This window comes from Oncorhynchus kisutch, linkage group LG13 (genome assembly GCF_002021735.2).
Source record: "Oncorhynchus kisutch isolate 150728-3 linkage group LG13, Okis_V2, whole genome shotgun sequence".
Lineage (NCBI taxonomy): Eukaryota > Metazoa > Chordata > Actinopteri > Salmoniformes > Salmonidae > Oncorhynchus > Oncorhynchus kisutch.
Window position 1 is genome coordinate 59501786 of NC_034186.2, and position 17628 is coordinate 59519413.

The 17628-nt window shown below is 42.9% G+C and overlaps 1 protein-coding gene across 1 annotated transcript in view; it reads left to right on the forward strand.

Moving 5' to 3' along the window:
* The first annotated feature begins 300 nt into the window (after positions 1-300).
* LOC109902067 (raftlin) overlaps positions 301-17628 on the forward strand; it is a 63035-nt gene continuing 45707 nt past the window's right edge. The window contains exons 1-2 of the mRNA XM_020498132.2: positions 301-890; positions 10988-11154. Of these exons, the coding sequence (XP_020353721.1) occupies positions 11010-11154 (145 nt within the window). The 5' untranslated portion in view covers positions 301-890; positions 10988-11009. The remainder of the gene's footprint in view (positions 891-10987; positions 11155-17628) is intronic.

Genomic DNA, 17628 nt, shown 5'->3' on the forward strand with positions numbered 1-17628 from the left:
TTAAATATGTATAGTCACCACAGAAGTGCTGACACAACAACTTACCCACCAAAACATTCTCACACCCTGTACCCTACCCATAGTCAACCCCACCAAATTCTCAAGGAATACACTAGTATGTATAATACATCATATCTCTCCTTGAAATTACCATTTTTATTTTCCATCCTTCTGTCTCCCCAGCTCTTTCTCCACTTTTACTCCTTGTACACCCTTTCTTGTTTCCTCACCTCTCCTCATTTCGCCCTCTCTCTCTCTGGCATCCCACCACCCTTCCCTCTCGCCCTCCCTCTTTCCCCCAGCCTCATCCTCAGATGGATTCTTCAGTCAGTCGACTGGAACTGGTGCGGCTCCCGGAGAAGCCTTGAGTGAGTGAAAGAGAGGGAGAGGGAGAGGGAAAGATAGAGGGGTGGAGGGGCTGCGCCGAACAGAGGTTGGGTCAGAGCGCTCCATCGCTTCAGACAATCACAAGAGAGGAAGAGAGAGAGAGAGGAGGTAGATATGTGACAGGATGTGGTTTCCCTGAGCTTGCAGAACATAGCCGAGGCATACTTTGAGCATGACCTAAACGCACCCGCTCAAAGTGTTTGCTGCGCACCGTTAGCTAGTGAGCATCTGACGAGGATCGAACAAGCTGGCAGAGCTACTGATCCCATCCAGATTTTAGTCTTCTTGCTGTCTTTTTCCCCTCTTTGACACGAAAGCCTCTGTTCGAGCTGTATCTGCAGGACCTGAGTGAAGAATCGCAGAGGATCTGAGCGAGGACTGTTGCGCGGTGCTGTTCTCCTGTCAGTAGAATGTGTGTGTTTGTTCGAGGAGCCGTTCCAGTGGCTTTCTCTTGATCTCAACAGTAAACTTTCCAACTCCCGTAGTCAACAGCTTCTGATCAGGTAACTCCCTTTTTTTCTACTTTAACTTGCATGTGTTTACCACTAGTCTACATCCTTATTTCTCAAGGCTTGAGAAAATAAATATGTAGCCTACAGGAAAAGACACTGATAAAGACAGACACATCTCTTTGGACAGAAGTCACAGACAACTTAGTGTTCTGGTTGTTTATAGCATAACAACCGTTCAGAGGCAGATTAATGAGGATGAATGCATCAGTCAAGGGATGCCGCAAGCCACAAGTTTGGCTTGTGTGCAATGTCTTACAAGAAACTCCTGATCACCAACCCACACTCCTCCCATACACACCCACGCATGCACACAAACGTTCAGAGCAGTAATCGTGCTGATCAATGAGCTGGTTGGTTTGAAGTCACATTTTTTATTTTTTTTAGTTCACCTTTATTTAACCAGGTAGGCTAGTTGAGAACAAGTTCTCATTTACAACTGCGACCTGGCCAAGATAAAACAAAGCAGTGCAACACAAACAACACAAAGTTACACATGGGATAAACAAACGTACAGTCAATAACACAATATAAAAATCATTATACAGTGTGTGCAAATGTAGTAAGATTAGGGAGATAAGGCAATAAATAGGCCATAGTGGCAAAATAATTACAATTTAGCATTAACACTGGAGTGATAGATGTGCAGAAGATGAATGTGCAAGAAGAGATACTGGGGTGCAAAGGAGTAAAAAAATAATAACAGTATGGGGATGAGGTAGGTGGGTGGGCTATTTACAGATGGGCTGTGTACAGGTGCAATGATTGGTAAGCTGCTCTGACAGCTGATTCTTAAAGTTAGTGAGGGAGATATAAGACTCCAGCTTCAGTGATTCTTGCAATTCGTTCCAGTCACTAGAAGTGTGGTACCAGAGGGGTGAGAATGCCAAAAAATGTCTACCTAGCTCCAATCACTGAACCCTGATGGCATTTCAAGATGTGCTTGACATACAGTATTAAACCTTAGGCTCTACTGCAGAGAGAGAGAGAGTGTGAGTGTGTTCGCCAGTGTGAGAGAAAGCAAGAGCGAGGGAGGGACAAAGTAGAGCGAACAAGTTGAAGGATGTGAGAAGGGATAAGAGGTTGGGAGAAAGGAGAAGAGGGCATGAGAGAGGAATGCACACAGACAGGAAGAGTGAGAAGGAATGAGAGAGAGCGTTAGGGAGTGAGTGAGGAAGAGAGAGAGTTTGAGTGAACTGTTAATCAGTTCCAGCTGGTTGGTTGTGAGGGCTGGGCTGTTAACCCTATATTGTTGCTGGGTCACGAGCTAGCACGCACGCACGCACACACGCACACACACACACACACACACACACACACACACACACACACACACAGGGAAACACTTTTCACCAGGAACCCCCAAATGACTGCATCACAGACTAGCCACAACCCAAATATAACTGGCCAGCCCTGAATGGGAAAGTCATTGTGGTATCTGCTCCATGCTGTAGGCCTCATTTGAAACAGAGAATAATAGATGGGACAAAAGGTGAAGCGAGGGAGCCGGAGCAGAAACAGTTTCATGACATAATTACGGTGTTAAATTGAACACTCGCCTGATATAATCTATAAGGCCTACATAGTAGGAACTCACTATTGTGTGTTTCATAAAGTTGATCATGTTCACAGATTTTCTGAACATTGACTTCTGTCGTCCAGCTGCGTTTACGTTCAAACTTCCATTTTAATCCAGTTCCCACATGTCTGATATTGGACCAGGGTGTAGAGATTTATCTGGTCCTGAGTTGAATTTGAATTGAATTGGCTTGAATAGAATTGGAAAGTCTTGCTTGATTTTAAACCGTTTCCGTTTAACGGAATTCAGCCGACTTTGTCGGCATCTTACCAGAATCTCCCCAGAAGCGGCCTGATGCTAATTTAAATAAAATATACAAAATTACCCGATTTAGTAATTTTAAATATTACTATTATACATTTTATACATACAAATTATACCCACCCATCCACCAAAAAATTGTTTCAGTGTGCCTGTGCCTGGCCCACCACAGAAGTCTCTACAGCGGGATGGGACAAGGACATCTGGGCCGGCCAAACCCTCCCCTAACTCAATTGTACGTCGCCTCATGGGTCTCCCGGTTGCAGCAGGCACAGGTCTCGAACCAGCAGCTGTAGCAACGCAGTTTGCACTGCGATGCAGTGTCTTAGACTGCTGCGCCACTCGGGAGGCTCCATCCACAAAGATTTTAATGCTTATCAGTTGCCTTGCACAAAGTATCAAAATACTCAAATACTACACAGGACTCTTAAAGAATTTCATTTAATTGTTCATTGTATTTTTTGATCACAGACACAATGAGAAAATATAAATAAAAATTAATAAATAATTAAATGTTAATTATATAAAGCAGCCCGTGTAATCATCTGCCAGAGAGTAGCTCCCAATCGGCCCAAGCCTCAAGTGATATATTTGGGCCAGAAAACTCACACCGGAATCGGCCCGAGCTCAAACCCACATCCTAGCCACAAGTAATACTGCTGATGGCGGCCCAGACTCGGGCCACATGACGTCGGCCGTGTCTGACTCTCAGCCGAGTGCCCCGACTCTCAGCCGGAATTGGCCCAGATTCACTGTGCTAGCTGGGATAGTACTTGAACATAGTTCTGTCTTCCCATAAAACATATTTTAAACAAGAACCAAAACTGAGAATTACTGAAATAATATTTCCATATTGAAAGACTCTACACACACACAAACACAATTCCACACATACTCTATTTATCCCTATTTGCCTCCCTACAAGTACCTACCCACCGTATTTTAGGCCTTTTGGGTAAACAGCTTAGCCTGATTACTTGCTGAAAGATGACGGGTAGTTCTTTGCATTTCTCCTGACAGCGATGACAGTCTAAATGGATTATACTCTTGCATAAGCATCACATCTATGTCCTTTGAAATGCTTTGGTACATGATCTGTGGTAAAGATTGTACCTTTTTCTTTCTTTAGTGATGGGCTTTTGAAGAGACCAATTTATTCAAGCCTTTGGCATAGCCTGAAAGTACTTAGAATGGATATTAAGAGAAATCCCTTTGCTGGAAGGAAAACATGGTGGTATGCAGTTTTCACTTGTTTTGTAGTCGCTAAGCGAGGAAGAAAACTTCCCTTTGATACTGCATTTCTCGAAGGGAAATTGACTGGGTGGTCAAGAACTGCAGGAGTATTGATCAAGTAATGTTCAAGGACTTGTCGATACTGTAGCTGAAAAGCAAAACTTAGCTTCAGTTGGCTGTAATAAAGAAAATGGCCCGCCTCCAGCAAGTTTGCATGAAAACAATAAGTCATTCCTTGAAATCTCTGTGCCTATGTTTTGGAGAATATAATATTATTAACCAGATTTTCCTCTTTCGCAATGTTATTTTCATTCTTGCTGTGTGCCATTCACTTTAGTCATGATCGGACTCATCCATTGCAATGTTTATGCATGATAGATTTAGAAATGCGTTGAGTTCAGGGTATTGTATAAAACCCAGAGTGAAGAGATTATACATACTTTATCAAGATAATGACTGTCAAACAAAGCAAATGCAAAATACAGACCTGAAAGACAGAGACTGGGAGGAAATTAGAGAGAAGACCTTACAGGCAGTGAGAGAAAGAGAAGGGAGAGACGAGAGCTTAGCCCTTGGAGAGAGGAAAATAGAGATATTGGTGTCTATTATTCCCCTGAGAGGGGAAGTAGTTCTAAAGGGGCTGGTTCCCATGGCAATAGCTCCCTACAGTACATGTGTGTCTGGGTGCAGCATATGGAGCCGGCTGTGCCCAGGCCTTGAGACGATAGAGGGATGGCTTGGCTGGAACCAGATCGAACCAACCACCGGGCCAGCCAGGACACTCAGCCTTGAAGCACTGGAGAGGCTCAAGCAGACGCTTGTTTACTACGCTCTGTTTTTACCAGCACTTATCTCCCCTCATCTTTCAGCAAGGCTCTTTCTTTATGTGTGTCATTATGTCTTGTCCTTGGAGATTTATATTGAATGTAATAAACTGTGTCTAGCTGTGGGTTTTCAAAAAAGCTATTCCAGTTTTCAGAGAAGGCCCAGTATTTGGGATTGCGCTATGGTCATTGTTTTCATCTTAACTACAGGGCTTTCAAGCTATGTAATATTAACACTGGTCTAATTGTTTTTGTTGCTGTAGTATGGTCACCAACGCAACCTAAATCCCAGCCCACCTCTGTTTTTCCTCTGTCGGGCCCCTTGCTCCTATCCTCCTTGTCCACTGTCCCGCCCAGGTGAGAAGCCAAGGAAGGAAGAAGGGAGGAAGTCCAAACAGGGAATGGCCCTGCTCCGGGCCCCTGAGAGCACTCTCCCCCCTGAGTGGACAACACAGCAGCTGCCAGGAAACTGCGCCTTTTGCACAACTGCTTTATTTGTCACATTTAAGAACCGGGGTAATCGGGGTTACTGTGGTAGACACAGGAGTAGAGACGGAGGCAATGTAAGAGATGGCCGTGTTTTAAAGAGCGTCTGCCCCTGAAAAGTAACTTCTTAGTTTTGAATACAGCCTGCCTATGTGGCATCGATTGGAGTCAAACGTTTATTCGATTGTCATGTCCGCTGCATTTCTTAATGACCAAGCCGAAAAACAAGGCCAAATCAGGAAGTTCAGCCGCCCTTTAAGTTTGGAGATGGATAACTCTTCCTCTAATCTAGCGGTCACCAACCTTTTCTGAGTCAACATCACTTTCTAAGTCAAAATGCAAGCTTAGATCTACCACTCAGATTTTTTTTTTTAACATGACTTAAATAACGTAAGCCTATGCAACATTACCCAATTAAAAACAGTACTGTAGCAATGAGGTTTGTGCAATGGGCTATAGGACCCAAACATTGTCACTGCATATTGGCTATGCTTGAATTACCCTGACAATGTTGTTCTCAGACCATTTTGGAATTATATTTCAAATGAGGTATATGATCACACTGGTAGTAGATCAGTTGTTGTATTACTTGTGAGCCACAGCTAAGTAAGCATAATAATTGGTTTCTATATTTTTGATTTATTTATTACTGGACTGATGGTCAGGTTGAGGGGAGAGAAGGAGCAGCGGTGAGGCTGCCTCTCACCCGACTCATCGACCGCCGCTCTCGCTCCCTCCACCGAGAAAAGGGGACACAGTCTTCCAGCTAATGGCGAAACTCAAGTCACACTGCATTATTTTTGCCTCATACACAAATTCATGTTATTCCTATGACCAGAGAAAGTGAAATATTCCTCCTTATTAAAAAAACGACACAAGCCGCTAATAATAACAACACAAGCTTATCGTAACACTTTTCTAACATTGTACTCATTCATTGCAGCTGCAGTGCTGGTTGTAGCATGAGTGGAAGTAGGGAAAACGCGCATTTATGACAAAAGTGTTGAACAAAGTTTTGACAGTGCTGAATAAACATGAACTTACTCATAAAAACAGCAGCTCTATGCTGTATTTTTTTGGTTTTGAAAGTTTTGAAATCTCAGAGTACCAATCTCAGAGTAGCAACTTTGCTGTGTGTGCGAGGCTTTTTACAGTCTATGGCTCGAGGAAACTGTGCAGCCACAGTGATCTGAGCTATCTGATTGGTCAGCGGTAGGCCTATAGGTGCACTTGATTTGCTCTCTGGGCATGTCGGGTAGGCAGAGTTCTACCTTCAGACTTCCCGGCACTAGGGCTGCTGAATCATTGTGCACCTACCGGCAATGGCGCAAAACAAATAAAAAAAAATAGGAACACAAGGCTTTATTGTTGGGTTTTTTACTGAAATGTTTGGTGATCAACTTAGAATCCGATCAAACGGTTGGTGACCACTTCTCTAATACTTTCTAGTCCAAATATATCTTTTCATCACAAGTTGAGCTTTGTTCTCAGGGATTTACATGACACTTCCAAGAAGACAAATTATTTTATGATTAGATAGCATTATGGAAAGATAATGAATCATCACTCGTTATATTGTTGCCCATATCTGATCCAACCAAATATTTACAGAATCATCGTACATTATTAACTCATGTATTAAGTTTACTCCCATGCAGATATAACATAAATTCTGTGCTAAGCAACTGTGGAGACGTTGGAAGGTTATGAAGGATGTTTAACCATTGAATTCTATATTTATTAAGGATCTACTCATCCTAGGGTCCAGCACCATTAAGACGGTTATATTCCATTCCAAACATGTTCATGGCTAACAAACATGACTTTCTACACTGAACAAAAATAGAAATGCAACATGTAAAGTGTTGGTCCCATGTTTCATGAGCTGAAATAAAATATCCCAGAAATGTTTCATATGCACAAAAAGCTTATTTCCCTGTTAAGTGAGTGTTTATCCTTTGCCAAGATAATCCATCCACCTGACAGGTGTGGCATATCAAGAAGCTGATTAAACAGCATGATCATGACACAGGTGCACCTTGTGCTGGGAATAATAAAATGCCACTAAAATGTGCAGTTTTGTCACACAACACAATGTCACAAATGTCTCACGTTTTGAGGGAGTGTGCAATTGGCCCGCTAACTGCAGAAACTTCCACCAGAGCTGTTGCCAGATAATTTCATGTAGATTTTTCTACCATAAGCAATGTCGTTTTATAGAATTTGGCAGTACGTCCAACCGGTGTCACAACCGCAGACCATGTGTAACCACGCCAGCCCAGGACCTCCAAATCCGACTTCTTTAAATAAAATAAAATGTTATTTGTCACAGTGTTATTTGCCGATGGTGTAGACCTTACTGTGCAATGTTTACTTACAAGCCCTTAACCAACAATGTATGGTCTGAGATCAGCCCCAGACAGCTGGTGAAACTGTTGGTTTTCATAACCAAATCATTTCTGCTCAAACTATCAGAAACCATCTCAGGGAAGCTCAACTGCATGCACGTCATCCTCACCAGGGTCTTGACCTGACTGCAGTGGGTAACTCCTAACCATCGATGGCCACTGGCATGCTAGAGATGTGTGCTCTTGATGAATCCCGGGTTTCAACTGTACCTGGCAGATGGCAGACAATGTGTATGGCATGGTGTGGGCGAGCAGTTTACTGATGTCAACGTTGTGATCAGAGTGTCCCATGATGGAGGTGGGGTTATGGTATGGGCAGGCATAAACTGTGGACAACAAACACAATTGCATTTTATTGATTGCAATTTGAATGCACAGAGGTACTGTGACAAGATCCTGAAGTCTATTGTCATGCCATATATCTCCCGCCATCATCCCAGTTCTTCCATGGCCTGCATACTCACCAGACATGTCACCCATTGAGCATGTTTGGGATGCTCTGGATCGACGTTTACCACAGAGTGTTCCAGTTCCCACCAATATCCGCCAATGAAGAGGAGTGGGACAACACTCCACAGACCCCACTCAACAGCCTGATCAACTCAATGCGAAGGAGATGCGTTGCATGAAGCAAATGGTTGTCACACCAGATACTGACTGGCTTTTTGATCCACGCCCCTACTTTGTTTATTACGGTATCTGTGACTAACAGATGCATATGTATTCCCAGTCATGTAAAATCCACAGCTTAGGGTCAATTTGTTTTTATTTAAATTGACTGATTTATTTTATATGAACTGTAAAATCATTTAAATTGTTGCATGTTGCGTTTATTTTGTTCAGTGTATATCCATCCTATTTAAGTACATCCAGTTACAAGAAACCCTTTGGACTTCTATAACATCTTGCCTTACAAAGTCTTATCGAGTAAAACCTCAAATGCAATTAACTCCAAACAAAAGAAGGAAAGAAACAGTGAACCGGTCGTTACTAATTCAGCTAAGAATCAATGCCTTTCTGTTTTTCTGACAATATCGAGCCGTTATTTGGACTGTTGGTGTAACCCAAACTCCCTCGCTGTCAGTCTGAAAAGCAGAGGAGATTAACCAAAGCAGGCCCATAGAGGCAGAGCTCAGGCAGAGCATGCTCAGAACATGCACCTCGATTCTGAGGAGACGTTTGAGAGGGAAAACAGTCCCTCTGAAAATCATAAACATCTCACACTTCTTCTGTCAACTCTAAAAATACCCTGGCCTCGCCTCACTCCCCCCGTTGGTCTCCAGGAGCTATACGAATAAGAGCCCCTACGTTTTTCTAAAATGTTCAGCCTTTTGTTTTTCTCTCTTCTTTTGTTCAGACTTCTTCTGCCTTTCCTGTACATTACATTACGGAGCCTCTCTCCGGAGTTCACTGGAACTTAGACAGAGCACATCTGAGATAATATTAAAAACGATGGATATTTTACTGTAGTATTCGCCTGTTTTCTTTGATGACAGAAAAATGGTGATGTCATTGAGCCGAGTTGCTTTAGAGTTCAGTCCTGGGGGGCTGTTTAGGAGAAATTGAACACTTTTAGGGAAATGAAAGATCTGTTTTTTTGTTTTTTGGGGATTTGAAATGTGTGCTCTTGATTTTGGAACTGAGGCATGAGCCCCAGTTTAAAGACAGAGAAGAAATTACACAATTCCCGGAGATGACTCGCCGAGTTCTATTTTAAACATTTAAAAACCAATTTTAAAACTTCTTTGAAGCATATTTACAAAAATACAAAACATCAGATCCTGCAAGCATTCCTTGTATTCACTGGTGTACTACACGCCCTGCAGCCACTGCAAGGCAGGACATAAGCCATGGCAAAATGTGTAGAATAGCAGGAAATATGCTTAAAGAATGCTTCATTCTCTCAGCCTCATTGCAAAATGTGTAGAATAGTATGAGATGGTCAATAAAACTGTGGTATGCCACTGCTTGTATTGACTTGAAAGCCATTGCCTGTATTGTTATAAATTATACATGTTATGCACACGTATGACATTTATTAAAAAGAGACAAAGATTATAGGTGATACACACATTTCATTTCATAATACAAACACGGATATCTATGTAGGTGTTGTGGAAGACAGTGGCTCTCATGACAATACTTTTGAATCTCTGTCATCTCCCTCTTCTCGTCACTTCTATTCAACAGGGTCTAATTACAGTGGCCTATCTCTCCAGACTCTACTTGCCATGCATTACCTAACTCGTCTCTCTAGCGAACAATCTCCAACCAGCCACCCATTTCCTCTTTTTCCCTTGATTGATTCTCACCTTTTCATTCTTCCTGCTCACCTCATTAACAGAGCACCGGTTCGCTCCTGTCCCCCCCCCCCTATCCTCCTGTCTCCGCCACGGCCTCTTGGATTAGTCCGCTGGCGAAGCCCGGAACGGCGTATAATTAGAGGGGAACATAATACAGTGCGTTCCTCATCTGCTGGGGGGCCGGCGCCCCCTGGAACCCCCATCACACCCTCCCAGGTTTAATCAGCAGAGCACAATGGGATATTACCTGTGCCAGCCTGAGCCAATGGAGATGCAGCACCGCTGTCACAAGCCATTTGGGTGACACCCGGTGCACAGGCTCTTTAGAGGCCCCCTTCCATAGTCTTTCACGGTTGTCTCTGTTAATTTGTCCCCCAGGGAACGAGGGCTCCGGAACCCATGAAAAATCAAGCTCATTTATGCCTTATTTATTTATTTATTTGGAGCCGCTTATCCAGCATGTTTTTATTTATTGGTTTTCCCTCTGAGACTCCCTTGGGGCCCCATATGTGAGGTGTGTGTGTGTGTGTAGGTGTGTGTGATAGAGAGATTAATCCATCTCTCCCTAAATTGAACATGTCTTATGCTTTGGGGACTGGTGTCCAGTTTCACACACACACAAGCATCAGGTAGCCTAGCAGTTAGAGCGTTGGGCTAGTAACCAAAAGGTTGCTAGTTTAAATCCCAGAGCCAACAAGGTGATGGCAGACCCTGGCCGTGACCCCACTCTTCAAGGGTGTCTCAAGGGGATTTAGGATATGCAAAAAAATAAAAATCTAATTCACAAGTGTATTAATAAACACTTGTACATGTGTGAAATAGGACAAATATATGAACCCACCTTATTACACACACACACACACACACACACACACACACACACACACACACACACACACACACACACACACACACACACACACACACACACACACACACACACACACACACACACACACACACAAATCTCATTCTGCCCCATCTATTCCCTATGTAGGGTCCACACACACTCTGGAGAAATGGGCTGTGGACTGAGGAAGCTGAAGCCATCAGAGGAGAGTAGTCCAGGGAAGATCTACTCCACCCTGAAGAGACCACAGGTGGAGACCAAGGTGGGCGTAGCCTACACATACCAATACGTCGACTTCCTCGTCGGGAAAGACGGTAAGACATGCAACGTTTCAGAGACAATTCAGTGGTTATTTCTAAGCCGTTTGAAAAACGTACTAAATCACTGTTACAGTAAGAATACCAAATTATAATGTTTTGCAACTCTTTTACACACCAAAGATATGCTGAACAATCATATTGTCCATCATATTGTTCAAGTTCAGTACCAGAAATTAAACTGACATGCACTCCAACCACAGAACATGCTGCCTGCCGCCTCACACTTAGATGGAAATACATTCCTCCACCATAATAGACTCCATCTCCTTCTCCCACCTACTCACACACCCGCAACCAACAGAGGCGTTTCTTGTTGCAATTTGAGGTGTTGATGAGATGCAAGCTGGGGTGTTGCTTCCTGAGACCTGCTCTGCTCATGGCCCAGGGGCGGGTATATGGGGTGAGCAGCAGAGACCTATGGAAGCTGGGGATAAATATAGCCATCACTTTATTTCCCTCCATGAGAAGTTACAATTCAAACAGTGTGAGTGGTGGTGTGCTGGTGGGAGATGCAGCCCTCTGGAGCCGGGAGAAGCTGGGAGATGTAGTGTGCTGTGTGTTGGCTGTGACAGTTTATTAGACTCCATTAGCTAGTCAATCTGACGGGGAGAGAATGGGCACTAAGATACACCATCTGGGTGTCTGGGGCTGTATGTGTGCATCTCTCTCTCTCTCGCTCCTCTTCCCCTCCACCCCCACTGGGTCTGTCTGACTGTCTCTCGCTAGCTCGCTCTTTCTCAGTTCTCTGCCTCGCTCTTTTTTAAAGCTGTGCCTGTTTATGTCTCCTAGGACTATACTGAGTCTGTGTAGTTGTGTCCCTGGAGTGTTTGGGTCTGTCTGAAAATCCTTACATTACCTAAGCAGTTTTTAGGGTAACTGTTGGGGGATAACTTACTGTATGTAATTATATTGTACCAGGCATGTGACTAGGCTACAGGGAGTTTCATATTTCCTGCAACTCTTAGTGCTGTTTCCTACAAAATACACAACATTTCATATGATCACAGAAGTGCACTAAACGTACTCATGGCTGTGTATACTAACTAGCCTGTTTATTCCAATTACTTGGGTATAAGGCCTTTGTAATGTAAATGTGGCCTCTGTATATCCGGGCTCATACTTTCTTGTTCTAAAAAGTGATTTGATCTCAGCAACAAGCTCTAACCAAACATTTTCAACTAATCAAATCTAGGAGAATTTAGGCAAAAAATGTTCTAGTTTATTTGTTTCCAATCATGTCCATAGCTCAATGTATCTCTAAAACAGGCACTATTATAGTACTGCCAGCTACTTTTAGGGTGTTTTCACAAATGTAATTTGGTACCCTGGTTCGGTTTCCTGGAGCAATTCTACAGAATACGTTTTGCTTTCACAAGACCTGAAAATACTGGGAAAGAAAGTTCCACGCAACTCGGGCTGCTGTGTCACGATATCTGGTACTCTGGTCCTGGATCTTGGTCCCGCTACTCACACAGGTCCAGGATTCATTTCTGCCAGGGTTCGTTTGCGTTTCACACATGCTTTATAGCACGGATCAGGGTACCAAACGCTCCAGGATCCGGATCATAAGGGGATATGTGAAAGCGTCCTAAATGACCAAATGACAGGGGGCCATGTTGAGCCACATAAAGACCGGACCAAGGTATGAAGAGCAATGTGTCATGAGCTTTTAATGAACTGCCACTGTAAATACCAGGCAGCCTTAGCTAGCAAGCTATAACCCCAAGTTTTATGTAAGTATATTACTCACATTCACGAACATAGCCATGCTGCTACCTTTCATTTACCTCAGAAAATTGCTTTGAAACAAAGAGGCAATAATTATTTGATATTAACACCATGGCCCCATAGGGAAAGGACAAACTGAGTGCTGTGCTAACCGGTGTGGAAAGAAACCATCTCACCGTACACACATAGAAAGGATCTTGGAGTGCCTGGCACGTATTTTATTTCCTAAAATGTGATTTCAAATGTTTAAAATGTCAAGAGGATGAAAAATTGAAAACACACTTATGTTAGTTTCCAGTAGACAGCATATAGCTACAGAGATTTTGTCCTTGAAATCAAATCCAGCTGACAGACGCACGCATGCACACACCATTTGATTTCATCTTGGCTCCAGACACATTATTTATATGCAAAACCCCCAGAGCCTGAAGTCCTCTTGTTAATATAAGCTTTCCTCACCGCTCCGTGTGACTGACATGTAGAAGCAGCGGCGTTCCGCCTGTGCTCTGATCGGAAGCGGGAATATGGAGCACGGAAATGAGAGGTCAGTGGAATTTTAGAACACCGTAGTGTGTTCTGAGTGGAGATTAGCCCCTGGATGCGGGGAGCCAGAATTTATCCCGGTTCACCACTCCGAGAGGGAGAATTGAACAGCGGTCGGTTCTCAGGGAATGACATTGAAGTGAATTCACGGTCATCAGGTTTTACTTTAGATTTCCATTATATTCTCATTGCATGGGTGAAGTGTTTGCATGGCTCGATTCCATTCAACATATTGTTTATAATGTAGATATGACCTAAACAGAAAAGACACACTTAGGGTAGATGTTGACGCCAACCACAGATCTAGGATCCCATGACCTTACACCCCCTAATCCTAACATTAGAGGTATGACAAATGAATGAGCCTGTAGGACTACTAATGATTATGGGTATTTTATATTCCAAGACATGCACACTGTTTTATTTAACTAGGCAATTCAGTTAAGAACAGATTTGTATTTACAATGACAGTGGGTTAAATGCCTTGTTCAGGGGCAAAACCACAGATTTGGACTTTGTCAGCTCGGGGATTTGATCTAGCAACCTTCCTGTTACTAGTCCAAAGCTCTAACCACTAGGCTACCTGCCGCCCCATGTAGGATGCACATCTGACTTAAAGTGTGAATGTACAGTTGAAGTCGGAAATTTACATACGCTTAGGTTGGAGTCATTAAAACTCGCTTTTTCAACCACTCCACAAATGTCTTGTTATTAACAAACTATAGTTTTGCAAGTCGGTTAGGACATCTACTTTGTGTATGACACAAGTCATTTTTCCAACAATTGTTAACAGACAGATTATTTCACTTATAATTCACTGTATCACAATTCCAGTGGGTCAAAAGTTAGATACAGTAAGTTGACTGTGCCTTTACACAGCTTGAGAAATTACAGAAAATTATGTAATGGCTTTAGAAGCTTCAGATAGGCTAATTGACATCATTTGAGTCAATTGGAGGTGTACCTCTGGATGTATTTAAAGTCCTACCTTCATACGCAGTGCCTCTTTGCTTGACATCATGGGGAAATCAAAAGAAATCAGCCAAGACCTCATAAAAAAAATTGTAGACCTCCATCTCCACATTGGTTCATCCTTGGGAGCAATTTCCAAACGCCTGAAGGTACCACGTTCATCTGTACAAACAATAGTACGCAAGTATAAACACCATGGGACCACGCAGCCGTCATACCGCTCAGGAAAGAGACGTGCTCTGTCTCCTAGAGATGAACGTACTTTGGTGCAAAAAGTGCAAATCAATCCCAGAACAACAACAAAGGACCTTGTGAAGATGCTGGAGGAAACAGGTACAAAGTATCTATATCCACAGTAAAACGAGTCCTATATTGACATAACCTGAAAGGCCGCTCAGCAAGGAAGAAGCCACTGCTCCAAAACTGTCATAAAAAAGCCAGAATTTGGTTTGCAACTGCACATGAGGACAAAGATCGTACTTTTTGGAGAAATGTCCTCTGGTCTGATGAAACAAAAATAGAACTGCTTGGCCATAATGACCATCTTTATGTTTGGAGGAAAAAGGGGGAGGCTTGCAAGCCGAAGAACGCCATCCCAACCGTGAAGCAGTGGGGTAGCAGCATCATGTTGTGGAGGTGCTTCGCTGCAGGAGGGACTGGTGGTGCACTTCACAAAATAGATGGCATCATGAGGCAAGAAAATGATGTGGATATATTAAAGCAACATCTCCAGACATCAGTCAGGAAGTTAAAGCTTGGTCGCACATGGGTCTTCCAAATCAACAATGACCCCAAGCATACTTCCAAAGTTGTAGAAAAATGGCTTAAGAACAACAAAGTCAAGGTATTGGAGTGGCCATCACAAAGCCCTGACCTCAAACCTATAGACAATTTGTTGGCAGAACTGAAAAAGCATGTGCGAGCAAGGAGGCCTACAAACCGGACTCCGTTACACCAGCTCTGTCAGGAGGAATGGGCCAATTATTCACCCAACTTGTTGTGGGAAGCTTGTGGAAGGCTACCCAAAACATTTGACCCAAGTTAATCAATTTAAAGGCAATGCTACCAAATAGTAATTGAGTGTATGTAAACTTCTGACCCACTGGGAATGTGATGAAAGAAATTAAAGCTGAAAGAAATCATTCTCTCTACTATTATTCTGACATTTCACATTCTTAAAATAAAGTGGTGATCCTAACTGACCTAAAACAGGGAATTTGTACTAGGATTAAATGTCAGGAATTGTGAAAAACTGAGTTTAAATTTATTTGGCTAAGGTGTATGTAAACTTCCGACTTCAACTGTAGACGTGATAGCGATGGAAACCTCTGATGTTACTGGTTGGATTAGCATACTCTGTCAATCAATAAACAACAGAAGGCTTTGGATAGCAGACAGCTCCTACTAGGTTAAATTTGTAACCAAATACACTGAGTGTACAAAACATTAAGAACACCTTCCTAATATTGCGTTGCACCCCCCCTTTTTCCCTCTGAATAGCCTCAATTCGTTGGGGCATGGACTCTACAAGGTGTCAAAAGCCTTCCACAGGGATGCTGGCCGATGTTGATGCAAATGCATCCCACAGTTGTGTCAAGTTGACTGGATGTCCTTTGGGAGGTGGACCATTCTTGATACACACAGGAAACAATTGAGCTTGAAAAACCCAGCAGCACCTACTACCGTACCCCGTTCATAGGCACTTAAATATTTTGTCTTGCCTATTCACTCTCTGAATGGCGCACATACACAATCCATGTCTCAGTTTTCTCAAGGCTTAAAAATCCTTCTTTAACCTGTCACCTCCCATTAATCTACACTGATGGAGGTGGATTTAACAAATTACATCTCTAAGGGATCATATCATTTACATGGATTCACCTGGTCAGTCTATGTCATGAAAAGAGCCGGTGTTCATCATGTTTTGTACACTCAGTGTGTGTCATACACTGTAAGTAGGATGTTTAACTATTCTGTAAATACGTCATATATAAATACCCTTTGAGGTTGCTCAATACAGGAGGCATATGTTTACAGGTGTCCATACAGCAACAGATGATTGCTACTATGCTACTATGTAGTGCTGAATGTTCCTTACTATTGCTTTGGACCACTCAAGCAGTCAAATACGAGCCTATTGTTTTTAAAAGAAAATGTGTTGGAGCAGCATTAAAATGTCTGACATTGTAAAACTCAGCAGGTTCTTAATCATTAGGCTTCAAACAAGAGCAACTGCTGACAACGTTTTCATCAACAGGAAACGCAGATTTCTGTACAGTTCCTTCCTCTCCCCCTCTCTCTCTCTACCTCCTGTATCTGAGCCTGTGTCTGAGGCAATATGTTTGAGATTAGCCTTGATTCTACAGGAGGGAATTCTTCTTATTCTGCAAATACTGTTTCCTGTGTCTCGGGTCTGTCTTCTGTGGTGAACGGAATCTCATTTGCTACGTGAAATATGTGTACATACAAATATGTCCCTTCTCCTTCTTGGAGGCAAATAGTCTGTTCATGATTTGGTTTTACTGGCAGCCCAGATATAAACCTGTCTTATTTAGTTCTCTTTCTCTCTCTAGAGGTGTGTGGGGATTTCTGAGTGTGGGGTCTGTGTGCATTATGTGTTTGTAAATATACTGTAAGAATATGTCTGTGTGTGCGTGTGTGCGCGCGCGCACGTGTTGCACTTGTGTGTTTGAATGCCTGTTTTTACCAACCCCATTTTCGATCCTAGCTTCCATCCTCTTCCCGCTACTCTGATACACAATACCCCCTATACGCCCCCTCACAGCTTTATTGGGTCGTATTATCCTGTTGCTCTGATCCAATATGACAGTATTGATTGTGTTGAAATGCAATCTAGGCAAAGATAGCAGAGGAGTAAACAAGCTAAATTTAACCAAACACTTCTGCCCCAGCCTTCACACAACCCAAATGAGGAACAATGATATTTGTCTGCTGTAAAAAGAGGATATATTGTATCCTCTCATGGCTGTTCTTGGACTTTATAAAGAAAGCACTGGGTTGTTGCTCACTGTTCACAGGAAGTGTCCTCATTCTGGAGAATCTTGACCTCACTTCCTGAAAGCTAGGTTTGAACATTTCTGTTTTCAAAGGAGGTCGTGGTTGAAGGTTCATCTCAATGTGCATGAGGCATTGGTTTTCTGTGAAAGCTTGAAATTGTAATGACAAGATACAGAATGTACTGAGAGTGTATGCATGTGCACACTT